The 15,788-nt window shown below is 27.2% G+C and overlaps 1 protein-coding gene across 1 annotated transcript; it reads right to left on the bottom strand.

Annotated features, from left to right (window-relative positions):
• Nucleotides 1–2,763: 2,763 nt before the first annotated feature.
• Nucleotides 2,764–12,272, bottom strand: LOC111026667 (gamma-interferon-inducible lysosomal thiol reductase-like). Its single transcript, XM_022304785.1, has 5 exons — nt 12,009–12,272; nt 10,766–10,897; nt 8,081–8,245; nt 3,332–3,478; nt 2,764–3,270 (listed from the first exon to the last, which is right to left on the bottom strand). Exons 1-5 carry the CDS (start codon nt 12,102–12,104, stop codon nt 3,136–3,138), a joined length of 675 nt encoding a protein of 224 aa, XP_022160477.1. The 5' UTR covers nt 12,105–12,272; the 3' UTR covers nt 2,764–3,135.
• Between the last annotated feature and the right edge of the window lie 3,516 nt (nt 12,273–15,788).

Genomic DNA, 15,788 nt, shown 5'->3' with positions numbered 1-15,788 from the left:
TAACATCAAACCAAAATCAACATCTATTGATTACTAATTATAAGTTACCATGGCCATAAATGCTAATAATTCCAAGTATACATGTTTAGACGTTAGGAAAATATTAATTATTTATACATTTTAATATAATTATAATTTTAATAATTCTTGATTTTAGAACAATCCTAAAAGTTCTAAAATAATAAAAAAATTATTAATAATTGGTTTTGAAAATTGAGTTGTATTTATATTAATTAGGAGCCTATATTATGATGGGACCGGTCAGCCGCCACACCCGACGCCGTCGGCCGCAGATGGACCCACCGACTGCTGCCTGACATATCGCGATGGCTATCCAAGCCAGCAATGGATCTAACGTACCACGTGACTCAGGCATTAACCGGGCACGGCTGCTTCAGGAGTTACCTGACAAGGTTCAATCGGGCAGAGGACGGCTACTGCTCATACTGCATGGACCCAGACGACACTGCAGAACACACTCTGTTCGCATGCCCGAGGTGGGAAGAGATGGGCCACCATGGTGAGGATACTCCGTCGTCCCCCGCAAGCCGGCGATGTCGAGGACATCCTCTGCGGCCCCCGCCCCGACGAATTGCCAGAAGAACCGGCTGCGCGGTGGTCCAGGTTTGCTGACCAGGCGAAAACCACAAGACGTGAGTTCATAACAATGGTCGAAACGATTATGACCACCAAGGAGGCAGACGAAAGAGAGGAGCAGCTGCACCGCTGACACAGCGGACGATGAAGAACGGCTCGAACCCAACCCTTACCAAGGAGAACGAGATTTCAAGGGCGGCGGACTCCGGTCGGCCCGACAAGAGGAGAAACAAAACGAGTATCCAGAGCGGCGGACTCCGGTCGGCTCTAGAAAACAGTGATCAACCACACACAATTAAAATTGTAAACATAAATTCGTTGTCATGTTAAAGAGGATGGGAAAAAAGGAACCTATATTATAGATATTTATTTTAATACAAATTTAAATTAGAGAATTTATTTAATCTCACATTTACATTTTATAAATGTTTCTGAATTAACATCTCATGGATGCGTACTAAACATATTATACAAGTATAATATACCAATGTTGAAAGATAACATAAAATAGATGTTTTAAGATGTACATGATATTTCATGGATATGGTACTAGGTAATTTCACAGACATTACGCTATAACTTTTTATAGATTCATTTTTTGTTTTAATGTTGATTAACCGGGCACAAGCATCCCATGCTTGTCTTAATATTATTAGTCCCTGAATAATAACTTCGCATATTTTCGCATGGTTATGAGGCAGAATTTTGCACATGTATTCTTAAGCAAAAAGTATGTATATGCTCATACTGTTTTTAACACCCGTAATCATAGTATCTATCTACTGATACTCCTAAGCAAAAAATACGTATATGCTGTTTGAAGTGCTTAAAGGTACAGTACAGTTTTGTAATGAGTTGTTTTGAATTCTACAGCAAAAGTTATTTAAGAATCATTAATTTATTTCTTAATTTTGAAAATGGGATAAAAATAAAAAGATAGTTTAGAAAAAGTCATTTTTCTCAAAACTATCACATTGCCTCTTACTGCCTTTCGGCTAAGGATGGCAGTATACTGGTATATAGACATGTAGTATATTATGCTGATATACCATCGACATCTGATGAGGTGGACATAAAATGACTAGCAAAAAATAACCACTAACGCTCAATGCAACAGTATCACAATCATAGATTTCTATATGGTATAGATAATAATATAGACATCTGTGATCACAAAAAACCAATTATAGATATACAGATGTGAAATTAGTTCCAAATGTTGACACTTAATTGTTTATACTTTTAAATATAAATAATCTATTCCATGTGTATTGTGTATGTATAACTTCCAAATAAATAATTATTTAATAATATTATTATTGATAATTTATAGGTATAGATACAATATGATATAAACATTTGATCATTACATTATTTTTAATCATTGTAGTTCAATTTTAAAGTACATTGATAGTTATAAATAAAGGCCAATAGTAGTTAGTATAATGAATAGTATAATTTAAATACAATAAATATTGCTAAATAGTCCACATACAATAAAATATTTTTTATAGTTTGCCTACACTGGTTTGTTTCCATTTTTGTATCAGATTATTTCAATTACGGGGTCTCAATAAACTGTATGGTGACGCCACACTATTTATTCCAATTATCGTTGAAAATGTTCTCCATAACTCAATCATTACCATCAAGTACATAATGACTTTTAATAGAAGATACTAATTAGTGCTATCACTTATTGCTCGTCATATATTAATAGTATTATTATTACATTATTAGTCAATTTTCATTTCTGTTTTTTTTTTAATACAAGTAATCACATCTTTACTAACCCACAGTGTCTGACTTTTAATTTAAATATTTATCGTGTATTTACAATTTTATCTTAAATTAATAAATCATCATTAAATAGGTATTTTGTATTATTGATTTTCTGTTCTATCTATAAATACAACTTACTGTGTAATGGATTAATAATTATAGTTTACAATTGATGTAATATTATGGTTGTTTACATGGTTGATCTATATAATGTCGCTAAAAACCAATGCAAGACAATGTATATGACGAAAAGTGTATTTATTTAAATATCTTAATATTATTGTATTATTTTAAACCAAAACTTAATGCTAAATTAATATAAAAATAAATAAAATGAATTAAGAGTATAAATATTTAAGAATTTTATTTAAAAAATGCATTTACAATAATAATGTTTCCACCAATAGTATACATTTCTCAATTCCACCAAAAGAAAACTAGTCTGATTTCTACTAAAACAATTTCTATAACATTCATACATGTATTATACTTTAATTTAATGTACAGTTTTGGCACTCCACAGATTACAATAGCTTATTAATTCATACTATGAAAAGAATGTCAATATTTTTTACACATTTTTACACTTAATCACTATTGGTGGAATTGAAAGTTACACTTATGGTGGTTATGTGTATTCAAAATTAATCTTAATATAAAATTATTAATCGATGAAAACATATTATTTTTTTTTTTATTAATATTATCATTAGTACCTATTGGAACTTGCTACTTGCATAGTTCTTGAGTTTCTTTTTAACAAACTTTATTCACTCTCAAAACACTATTAATGGTTTTGCAAACATTTGTAAACCCATGGTCGATTAATTTCTGACAAAGTATTGCTTCAAAATCCTCTTGCGCAAGTCTTTGATCACGATCATTGTAAAACTTATGAAAAAAAATTAATTATTAATAAAATATTTTTAGGAAATGTTATTAAATCAATTACATCATCAAAAACATAAGAAGGTACAAATCGTGGTCCATGAGTTTTATCCTTAGTATCTATTTCAGCCGTCAACATAAGCAAATAGCCCTTTCTGGTAGTAGCACACATATGAACTTCATCTATGCTGAGTCCAACATAACCAGCGCACTGAAACATGTGTAAAATTAGTTTAAATATAGAAGAAAGTAGATAACCATTCATTCTGCCTAACAGAAAATGACAAGTTTCCCTTGTCATACAGTATACTGTTTATAATAAGTTAAATATGGATTCAATAATAAATCATTACAAACAAAAAACAGGTGTGAGCTAAGGTCAGCCTATATTAATAAATCTGTTATGTGACAAGTTATAACGTTTATTTTATTTTACTATTAGTATTTATAATCAATGGTATTATAAAGGTTGAGTTAATATTTGACAAAAACATTGCATTTATTGTATTATTAAAATACTATATATTATTGCCATAAACTTTTGAGTCAATACTGACATACCATAAAGTAGGCAAAAACCTGGGCTTAAAACTGTTCAGAGGACGCTACACCCGCATATGTTGTCTTCGACTTACAAGAGCGTAACATATCAAATTTTACGATCAGCAGATCAGGTTTAACTCAGTTAGCTTAAGAATTAAAGTGAATTGACCTCTTATTAAAATTAAAGGTAAGATTATTATGGAGGGCTTCTCGTGAGCTTTTTGTTATATTTTATTTTTTAAAGAGAGTTATGAGTATTTTAAGTTGTACAATCAATTTACAATTTTTCAACTCTCTTTAAAATTTAAATATAATAAAAAGCCCATGAGAAGCTCTCCGTAACAATCTTACCTTTAATTTTAATAAGAGGTCAATTCCTCTAATTTTTAAGCTAACTGAGTTAAACCTGATCTGCTGAACTTAAAATTTGATAAGTTACGCTCTTGTAAGACTGAGACAACACATGAGGTTATAGTCCTCTTAAAAACCATACATTTTAAGTACATTATACCGGTTACCTAATTTATCCCCAGAAAAAGATTTTTTTTTCTAATTATCAATTATTTAGTAGAAATATTCTAATAAGTTATTATTAATATTAAACTTATGAAGTTATAATATAATTGTATAGACATACAATATCAAATACAAATATTTGAGACTTAGGCACCTACAACCTACCCAATTATTATTTAAGCATTATGCATACTGATTATTACTATAAGTACTTTATTTTTATTAGTTGAAATGTTTACTTACTTAAGTATTTTCATACAATATGTATTGCTATTATTAATATTCCTAAGTTTTAGCATTATTCAAGTGTCATTTATAGTTTTACTGCCATCATATGTTAGAGTATTCTATATTCATAAATGTATGTTTTTTGAATAATACCCTTAAAAGCTTAATTAAAGTAATTTTATTTTTATGTAGTGAGCTATTGATTCAAATCAAATCCTTATGAGTTCTTTTCTGATAAAAAAAGAGTATAAAAATTGAAATAGACAAGGAGAAACTACTGTGTTGAAATAATAACAGTAAATGGAAGACCAATGTGCCTAATGCAAGATTCTGCTTTGAAAAAATTTTAACCCAATACTTGAAGCCTTTGAACCCATTGTAAGTGGTTTAATTGCTTAACAAAACAATGGTATGAATTATCTAAGCCTTTGGAATATTATGTTACATATTTTATAATTTGTTTAATTACTTTTATTTTGATTAATATTGATACAACTATATAGTCTATGCCTAACTCTAGTATTAAATTTATATTTTATAGCTATATCTATAAATCCATCAAATATAAGAAGTCATGTATCTGCTACTGCTTTAAAAATAATTACTGGCATTTCTGAGGTTATAAAACATAAGATGGTACCTTTGAAAGTAGATGGTATTTCAAGGTCATTTTTGGGAATTAATGTTTGGGATATGCACAAAGATACATTGACAAAAAATAAAACCTTTGAGACTTTCGAGCTTTTTCAATGCCATTCTTTGAAATACTTAATAGATGTACAGTATATCTGTATTTTATTATTAATTGAATAATATTTACATACCTTAATTAATGGCGTTTATTCTTAATTTGTACTTTTTGTTAGTAATATTGTTAAAGGCATTATTAAATAATATATGATCATTTACTAAGGAGTGAGGCAGGTAAAGTTACTAATTGTGTAATCCATGATCATTGATCATAAGACTAAAATAAGGGGCTTTAGCACCCCTAATAGAATATTCCACTATGCATCAGGTGGCTGCACTAGAACCCCTGCAAAACTAGTATTTCAAAAAGTTTTATAAAAGCTTTATACTAGAAATAAACATGATAAAGATCATATTTGCGATATATTTTAGCTGTTTGTACAAAAAGCTTTTGGAATTTGGTTGATTGGTAACAACTAATACAAAATGAATGTTACTATAATATACTTAAAATGTTTATAAAATATATAAATAATATTATTAAAAGCATTTGAATATTTAATTGACATTAATGATACATATTAAATTCTGTTTAATTATGAAATATGAATTAATTATTTTTTTTTAAAAACTGAATTTGTATTTTTAAATAGCTGAAATATATTCCTAAGTCTTAACTTTTTATAATGGTGGTGCATAAATCTTAAATACCTATATTGAAGGACTGGTTTTATAATTATAATTATTTGAATATATATAAGAGCTTACTGCTAAGTAATGTGAGGGACCAAAGTCTAAAATAATTCTTAACAATTTAAGTTATACATACTTAAGAAGACAAGAGAGAACCGAATATGATCAGAAATCAGAATGATGGATTTTCTTATAAGATAAATTCATTCAAAAAATTCATAATTGATAACAAAAATGAGATGTGAAAAGCAGTATGCAACCGGTTAAAATCGGGAAGCGGTTATTTAAATATTTAGTAAACCGTTAAAAATCATTAACTGGTAACCATTACTTTATTGTAGTGTAAGGTAACCGGCATATCTTAGAACAAAAAATATGGTAACCGGTTGTTAAAAAAATAACCTATAATTTTACGCTTTAAGCCCTGGCAATAACTTAAAATATTCTAAATATTTTTTAAATGTCATTGCGTATATAAAATAAAATACAATATTTATTTAAGTAAAAGCTTCATGTCCCCATAAATAATATTTTTGAATATTACAATAAAACAACTAAGCTTGCTTAAACATCAAATTAAAAAAAATATCAAACAAAACAATTTTGTTCAATTATTATATGGGTTTAGTATAAACTGCTCATAAGGGACCTTGTATTCAATGTTTTTGAAATGGAAATAAAACATTTTACACATTTTTGTAATTTTGACGAATTGTATTAAATGTTGGACTTTAAATGCTAATAAAAGAAAACCGAGCTTATGTATATTTAATATTTTTAAATAGGCATAATAACAAATTATTATGAATCTCAAATTAAATTTAAAAGCATTTTGACTAACTAATCAAAATTTTTTTATTAGTTAGTATTTATAAAAGAAAAACTAATAATATTTTAAATGTTGATACCTATAGTATTAAATAGCTCAATACGAGCAAAAATAATTTGAAAATTATACCAGTTTATAAAAAATTCAAATACTAACCTACAATCAGAATCTAATAATGTAATAATTACTAGTAGAGCTTTTAATTGTTAAAGTTTATGTTCTAAATAGTAAATAGTTAACATTAACAATAAGGGTTCTTAGCTTAATAAAAATCACAAATGTTATAATAGGTATACATCAAAATATGCTTAGAATAATTAACTAATTTACCTTTATTCTTGTAATATAATGTTAAAAAACAGGATCCGAAAAAAATAATCAACTTTAAAAAAAGATAAAACCTACTTAAAATGTACAAAACCTAGATTTTTCTAACTAACTCAAACAGAAATATTTATAATTCATACAAATGTTTATTCTATGATTTGATATATAAGTAAGTAATTATTTTAGTAAATAAATTATTAAACTTAACTTACATTTACATGTTTAAAGCCATTCCAATATTCAAATCAGTAGTAAATATAACAAAAATAAATTGCATAATCTTTTAAATGTGTAGAAGATAATATTGTATTATAATTGTTACAAATTATAAGAACATAGGTAACACAAATGTACATATAGGTACTTCATTTGTGAGGCCTTCAAAACTTTAAATAGCAACAAATGAAATATTTTATAAATCAAATTATTGAACAATAAAATCTTGGGTACAAAATTATGTCAATATCTTGAACATTCAAAATTTTGAAACCTTTAATGACATAGTACATTGATTAAGATTTGTTCGTTCAATCATTTGACATTTATCTATTTGAAGAAGGATATCTTTCAATTTGTTTTAAAAAAAAACTTTAATTGTACTTAAGATTAAATAACATCTCCTGAAACTAGAGATGCACCTTGCAATTTCATATCTAGGCATACGCATTCCATATAGATACACAAATCAATTTTTTAGTGTTACCACTATACAAATTTTAATGAAATTGTTTTTATATAATTTTTTTTTATATATAATTTAATACAAAATTATTATTACCTATTAAGTATTTTTACTTCTAGGATTTTATTATAATATGTTAAAACTAATCAGTTAATAGTCAGTAAGCAACATTTATTTTATTTTACCAGTTATTTATTAGGTAGGTACTGTGCAATATTATATTTCTTATCAGTAATTTACTACATACTAAATAGTAACTTTAATAAATACTAAGTCTATTGAAAAATTGAATAGAATATATTTACTTTTTCTTCAAAATGTATTGTATTATCCGCATGATGTAATGCACAACCCAAGTACTCCAAATGAGCTGTAGAATTGTGAGGAAATTGGTCGAACACACAATTATGTATTGTGTTGGCACGACACTCAATATGGCCGTTTGTACAATAAAATCCAAAATTTGTGCTCTAAGTTAAAGAAAATATGTATTAATTAACGAACAGTATTATAGGTTGCAAATTATGTTTTAATGTTAAAAATATAATACAAATTTAGTATCTACTCAAATTGTTTATTATATTTGTTTAAAATCTAATAATCTATTAATTATAAAAATCAATATCTAAATAATACATACTTTAAAAGTAAATAGGTAAATAAATACTAAACACAAAAACATTTTAGTAATTTAAGCAATTTCAATTTAAAAAAAAAATTCAATTATTTTACAAAAAGTAATATAAATACCTAGTATTAACATTTCATGTTTGAAATGAAAATTATATAGGGATAAACCACTATAGGAAATCGATGTACAAATCGTTGGAAATCGTAGGCAATGTTTTGAAAAGTTTAAATATTAAATGTTCAAAATATAAGTTACATATTGTATATTATAGGTAAATATTATTTTGTGAATTATAGGTAGTTAAACACAATTCTGTTTAACAATATTTACGTAACTAGGAGCAAATTTTTGGTTCATGATAATTATTTTAAGAACTGTAACTTAAAATTTACAATTGTAATTATGATTAATATTTTTTATTTAATCTATTCTTTATCCAACTACAATAAATCATACTTCCTATCAATATAATTGGTTACCTATTTTTTTACTTTTTTAAAATTTGGTTCATACTTCATATCTTATAAGATAAAGTAATTGTGTATAGGTACACTTATAAGCTAGGTTGCACTATATTAGAATCGATTTATGAACCAATACTTGTTTTATAATAATTTATATGTTAGACCTATTGTTCAACATTGATAGAATCTCATTAAAATTCAAATTAAAAAATATTTTTCTCTTGTTCCTTCAGTTAGTTGGAAACCTGCGGAGTAACATGTGATTAGTTCACTTTAGTTCATTATTGGATTCATTAAGCATTGAACCTTGGAGGATATTTTGGACGATTTGAGTGAAATAGCAAATTCAGTAAATTTGGTGAAAATTTAAATTTAAAAGATTTTTCAAAAATTATAAAGTTTTAAATTAAATTGCAAGTATTAAGACCAGTCCCAATAGCTCATTAGAATCTGCTGATGAATCTATTGATTTTTCTTCAGAATTTGTTCTAGTAACCTTAAATGAAGATAGTAAAATAACAGTTAAAAAATCAAGTTTATATTGGTTCTTTGATAACAAAAAACAAAGAATTAGTAATGACCATCTTATGCATTTTATCACAAAAAAAAATTATGTAAATTCAGAATATAAAAATTTGTCACCAAGTTTACCATTTACAACATCTGACCAAAAATATCAAAAAATATTAAAATTAAAAATTGACAAAAACTCAGATGAAAACAAATTCCAAAAAAAGTTGCAAGTTGTTAATTTTACTGAAATGAAGTCTTCTACAATAACTTGTGAGATTTTAGTCAAATCAGTTCAAATTGGAAATTTTGTTTTGGTAGAATATATAGAAAAAAATCTTTTAAATGTTTTGTTGGATGTGTTGAGGGTTTAAATGTAGATATGTTGAAGTGTTGTTTGTAAAAAGAAACATAAGGAATACATTTTACTACCTTTCAAATCCAGAAGTTGAAACTATACCTAAAAATTGTATTGAGAAAATATTACCTAAAGCCTACAGGAAACAGTGAGATAAGTGCATTTTTACTTTAATTTGAATATGTAGATTTTTCCAAATATAAAATGGGATAATTAAAAAGTTAATTATTTATAATTGGCTAGGTATATATTTTATTATATCAATATTTGTTGTATACCTAAATTGTTTTTAACACTTATTTTAATTGTATAGTATAAGTATACTGTGATCCAGATTGTTTTCTTTTTAAAAATATGTTCAAGTTTTAGTTCAATTTTCTTTTTTAAAAAACATGAATATATGATTGATGTTAAATTAAATTTAAAATAAATTTCTTACTAAAGTGTAGTTGTTTTTTTTTCAATTTAATTATTTAATTTGCATTACATTATATTACACAAATGTTCAATAGTATTTCATACTTTTTCATAAGTTTCACCTATAGTATCACAAAATAAGTGGATATTGGTATCTAACATTAGAACAAAAACATTATTTTAATATTTATAGATATTTTAATGGTTAGGTGAGTACATACTGCATTGAATTAAACGGTTAAATTATATATGTTACAAGCTTTTACTCCGTTGTCTTATATAATTTTTTGTAAAATAAAAAGTCATACAGTATTTTAACATAAATTATAAGGTATCTTGAAGGTTAGGTTAGCAATCTTTGAAAATCATAAGAAATCAGTTGAGATCTCAAAAAGCAGTGGAATTTATAGGAAATCTACAATCTGGTGTATTCAATTTTGTATAGTTTACCTTCAGACAATTATTGACCATTTTTCTGATATTATTCTTACACAACTTAAATTAAAACTAATAAATAATTTTAATGGCCAATCAATTTAAAGCATTAGTTTATAATTTAATATTGATGTGTACTTAATAGATTATATAGCCATATAGGTAGTATACTTACATAAGCATGACCGAATGGCACCAAGTCCAAGAAAACATAATTTTGTATACTGCAATAGAGTGGCTTGAGTTTTGTCAAAATAAAATGTATACTAGCTGTAGAGCGAGCACTATAGTAAATTGACACAAACAACTAAAATAAAAAATCAGAATAATAATTATTTATCAATATTACCCATGCTTCAGTATTAAATATTAATAAATCAATAACCATAACGTAAAATGTAATGATCGCTAGGGATTAAAATAATTGATAATTTTTTTTTTTTAATCAAAAATAACACGTTCGTCGTTCGTGTAGTATTTAAAATTAATACCTACCTAGCTACCAAATATAATGATAACTAAGAGGATGCTAACCCACGCGTTTGTTGTTTCTGTCTTACCAACTTACGACATAGCAAATTTTCTATGTTTTCTATTTTCTAGTTTTAGTAGTGTTGAAAAGTGAATTTAAGTGTTAGCAAACTTTTAGGTAAGAATATCATGTATGCTTAAGCGTAGGCCGATTTTTGATATTTTCATTTTCAAGCAAGAACGAGTACCTATGTGAAATAACACAAATCAAAAATGTGAGTATCTCGCTTGAAAATTAAAACATCCAAAAATCCGCCGACGCTTAAGCATAGATAATGTTCTTACCTAGAACTTTGATAATAGGTCAATTCACTCTAATATCAAAACTAACATCACACTATTGAAACTAGTGAACGAAAATGTTCTATGTCATACGTGTGTAAGACGGAGACAACAAATGCATGGGTAGGGTCTTAAGAGGAAGATAACCCGCATGTGTTGTCTCCGTCTTACAAATGTGAATCATAGCAACAACTATTTCGCGCGGTAAAGAACTGAGAAGACTACTATTATAACTAATAAACCGAATTTTCACCATAACTAGAGGAGCATTTAACTGTGTCTCAGTGTTTTCATTTTTTTTGATAAAACTAATATATCTAAAGTTATTTAAGTTTGAAAAACGTAAAAATATCAGGTTTTTTAAAAGCTTTATATCTATTTTTTTATTAATTATATCAAACAAATAAAAACGGTACGGCACAGAAAATGGTGTTTTCTTTATTTCCTGAACTTTTGGTGTCTCCACTAAGACTATAGACTAAGTGGTTCGATCTCGCTCGAAACAGTTTTTGTCATGTTGTACATTAATAAGACAGATACAACACATGCGGTTTTAGCGTCCTCTTAAAAAACTTCAGGTAGGCTATTGTAATGTCGTAACTTACTTTTTTTTGCAGAGGTATTTGGTCATCTGTTGTAGCGTTTATTACGGCAATACTCATTGCGCAGACTAAAATTGCAAAATAAGTCTTCATGTTCATCGTGATGATTTCTCGTTGCTCTGATGCTTCGAATAGCTTGCATTAACGTACAGTGATACACTGAATTGTAGTAGATGGTGGGTATAGTCTCGGTGCAGATTTTGTCTCACCCCCTCGTTCTTTTGCAGCTGCGCACGAACAAAGAAACAGGTTTATCGTTCGACTATAATATATATATATATACACCAGCTATATTCTATAGGGGCTGCAGAATAATAGTGTGACCACAACGGTGTTGGTTAGATGTATAAAATGTATAACCTTCAGTGTTAAAATATAGTATACAGGGTGTAACAGAAAGATATGAAAAATGAAATAACTTATGTTCTAAACAATTTTTTTTCGTTTTTCATTCAAGTAATAGCATAAAAAGTGTACATTATACCTATATTACAAGAGTTTATTAATTATTAAAAAAAATTTAAATATTGATTAGAACACAAGTTATTTAATTTGTCATATTTTTATGTTACACTCTGTATATATCTCTCTCTTTTATTGTTAATCTACAGCTCGGTTTGAAAGGTGGGACTTTTTGTATTCGTACCACCTGTTCGTTTTTTTTTTATTTAAGGAGACACCAATACATCATGTTTTGGGTTGCCACATTTGGCTAGGGTCTTGTCGGGACGTTTTAGAAATTTTAGGATGAAGTGTATAAAAATACTCAATTTTAAAATTTGGATATGGGCAATGATGCCGATACAACGGCGAATTTTTTTTGTGATAAGTCGTAGAAATGTGGTGCTTTACTTCAGCTTTACCTCCGTGAGTAATTGATAAAAAACAATTACAAATAACACAAAGCGCTTCTTCAACACGAGAATTCAGACGTCGCAATAAAAAAACACCATTGCAAAATAATATCATGTATTGTATGTGCTCTGAAAAAAGACGTGATATTTTATACGCATGATAATAATAGTAATAATATATTTTATGTTACTAAGATAGCTGCTGTTAGTCTGTCCCCTCGAGATCTTTTGTTCGATAAACCGACATTCCGAAGCATTCACAAGCAGCTGCGTACTACCTAACCATAACAATTTTTACACCTGCTGCTTTCGTCTTCGGTCTTTTCTAATGCAATCGTTACCATTCCATCAGTCGTATATATATTTTTTCGAACAAATACGTTTAATGCAGCGCCAACGAATTGAGCCACTTGTAATATTTTGCGAACCAAAATTATACTTATAGTTCTTGAGGGCAATCCTTTTTTTCCTCTTTTACTTTCTGAAAACACCAAGACCATCTTAAATTTTTGACTAACTTGTCTGATACATCACGAATATAAGCAAAAGACTGCTATATGTAATTTTATCTCGAATTGTACATCGAATATTATCAACGATTTATAACCTTTTACATTTATAGGCGAGATTACGGTGTATAATTTAATTTAGAATCTGGAGTTTCTTCCACTTTTAACAGGAATAAATTGTGTTGTTTTTTGTATTAATAGACAATAGTGACTAAAATTTTTTTCTACTATTTTTTTGTTAACCATTAATAATATTTTTTTGGGCAAAAAAAAATTATTTATCATCAAACTAAATAACATTAATTATAGATAATCAATTGAAATAATTATTTTTACTTCCAATTTGAACATTGCCACAATTTGATTAGCAATAGATTCTGCCAAGCTAACAGACATTTGTATTTTTTTCAGACAGTACACGTCCAATAAGTATGTCTACTAGTGTGGATCGAATACCATCATTTAATTTACTATTTTTTTCATAATAATCCAATATGAGAGCACCTTGTGTAGTTGAATTCAATACATCATTAACTTTCAATTAAAATATATATAGGTATTGAAACTAGGTATTGATAAAAAATTATAAATAAATAAATTATGTGACCTACTTGTAATGTACTGTGATCAACAAGGTAAACACGGTCAAAAAGTCCGGTATGAAAAGAGTTGGACAAAAAGTCCGGATTCATTTTTTGATTGCCGGACAAAAAGTCCGTGTGCATTTTTACTGTCGGAGAAAAAGTCCCAAAATACAAAATCGTCCATTAAAATGTTTTTTTATATTTTATTACTTATTTTTTCTGCGATTACCGACACAATGTCAATATTATATAGGAGAAACCCGGGTGATATGTAAAATGGGATAGTCTTATCATACAATCATACGACTTCTTTTCTGGGATTTTTATAATTTCATACCTACAGCAATCTTACAAAATAAAAATTGAACATTTTATCATTTTCACATTACGTTTGTCTATACAATAATAATAATAATTTGATATACAATAGGTACTTTTCCTCAAGAAATGATTGTCGATGTCAATACAAAAATAAGTTTAAAAAAAAGTTATACTATTTAAAAAATCTAGTCTACAATAATAATTTATTCTGCATTCCGTTTTCTTATGCAATTACCAATTCTATTTAAAAATTCCGGTGTTGTTAACTCGTTATTAACAAACTTCTTACATAAATATTGTAATTTTACATTTTTTTAGGTATAGCTGCAATGAATCGCGGTAAAAGTCCGGAATATTATATTATATACATGACAATATTTATATTCAATGATTATAATTATGTACTTAGTAGTTAGTATAATAACCAAAAAAAAAATTGACATAATTATTACCCACAAATAAAATATACATAATATATTATAATTAAAATGATTTAAAAAAAATTACGGTTTATATATATATAATTTAGGGTGGTCCTTATATATATATAGGTGATATATTTTATTAAATATAATTTATTCCGTACATACTGGATTTGTTAAGTCACATGAGAAAGTAATTTGGGTAAAATTTGGAAGGTGTTACTCAACCCTTTCTGGTGCCGATTTAGGGTTGAAAAATGGCAAAAGAGGGTAGTTTAATTGTTTTACACATTTATTAAGAAAAATATTGCACTTAGCATAAAAATGTATAGAACCTTATTTAAAGAACTTAATAATGTCTATAAAAAACAATAAGACAACATTTTTCGTAAATTCATTATTTTTCAAGGAAAATATTAAAAAACAAAAAAAAATCGATGTATGTAATAATAAGCTAAGAGCTCACTTCAAACTTTTTCAGCCGTCATACAGACATTTATTATCATTGATTATAAATAGATTGCTACTCACTGGCCGGTATTTCAATAAGAAATAATCTACAACCGTTTATATTATTTATATGTCAATTATTATCGTAAATACGAATTTATTTTCAGATAATAGTATACTTATTATCTGTAGACGGACGTTCACACATACGTTGCATGCGTTACGTATTTAATCATTACGCCATTACGGTTCGACTGTCTCACAAGTCACGAGCATAGTGTTAATGTTTAAAATGTCACGAAATAAAATTGTTCTGGTTGGTACCATGAATAACCAAATTACAGGTAGTAAATTGCCTTCAAAACGAAACTGTTTAAGTGTTTTATACTATAATATGCGAAATGTACATTTAAATTTAAACTCGAGTGTCTTGCTAACTATCGACGAATGTTTAATATACTGGAAGAAGGCACAGTAGTATGTGTTTGGGGAGTTTGGCTCCATTTTTACAGGGAGATGAAAAAAAATCAAGTGAACAAATTTTCCTTACAGTGCATCCAATCTCCCTGTAATTTCAAAACAAAATTTAAATGTTTAACCAGTTTGTTAATCTTTTTTCATAGAATTTCCCAAATAAATAAAA

Source organism: Myzus persicae, unplaced genomic scaffold, assembly GCF_001856785.1.
Source record: "Myzus persicae strain clone G006 unplaced genomic scaffold, MPER_G0061.0, whole genome shotgun sequence".
Lineage (NCBI taxonomy): Eukaryota > Metazoa > Arthropoda > Insecta > Hemiptera > Aphididae > Myzus > Myzus persicae.
This window is presented reverse-complemented; position numbering and strand designations above follow the sequence as displayed.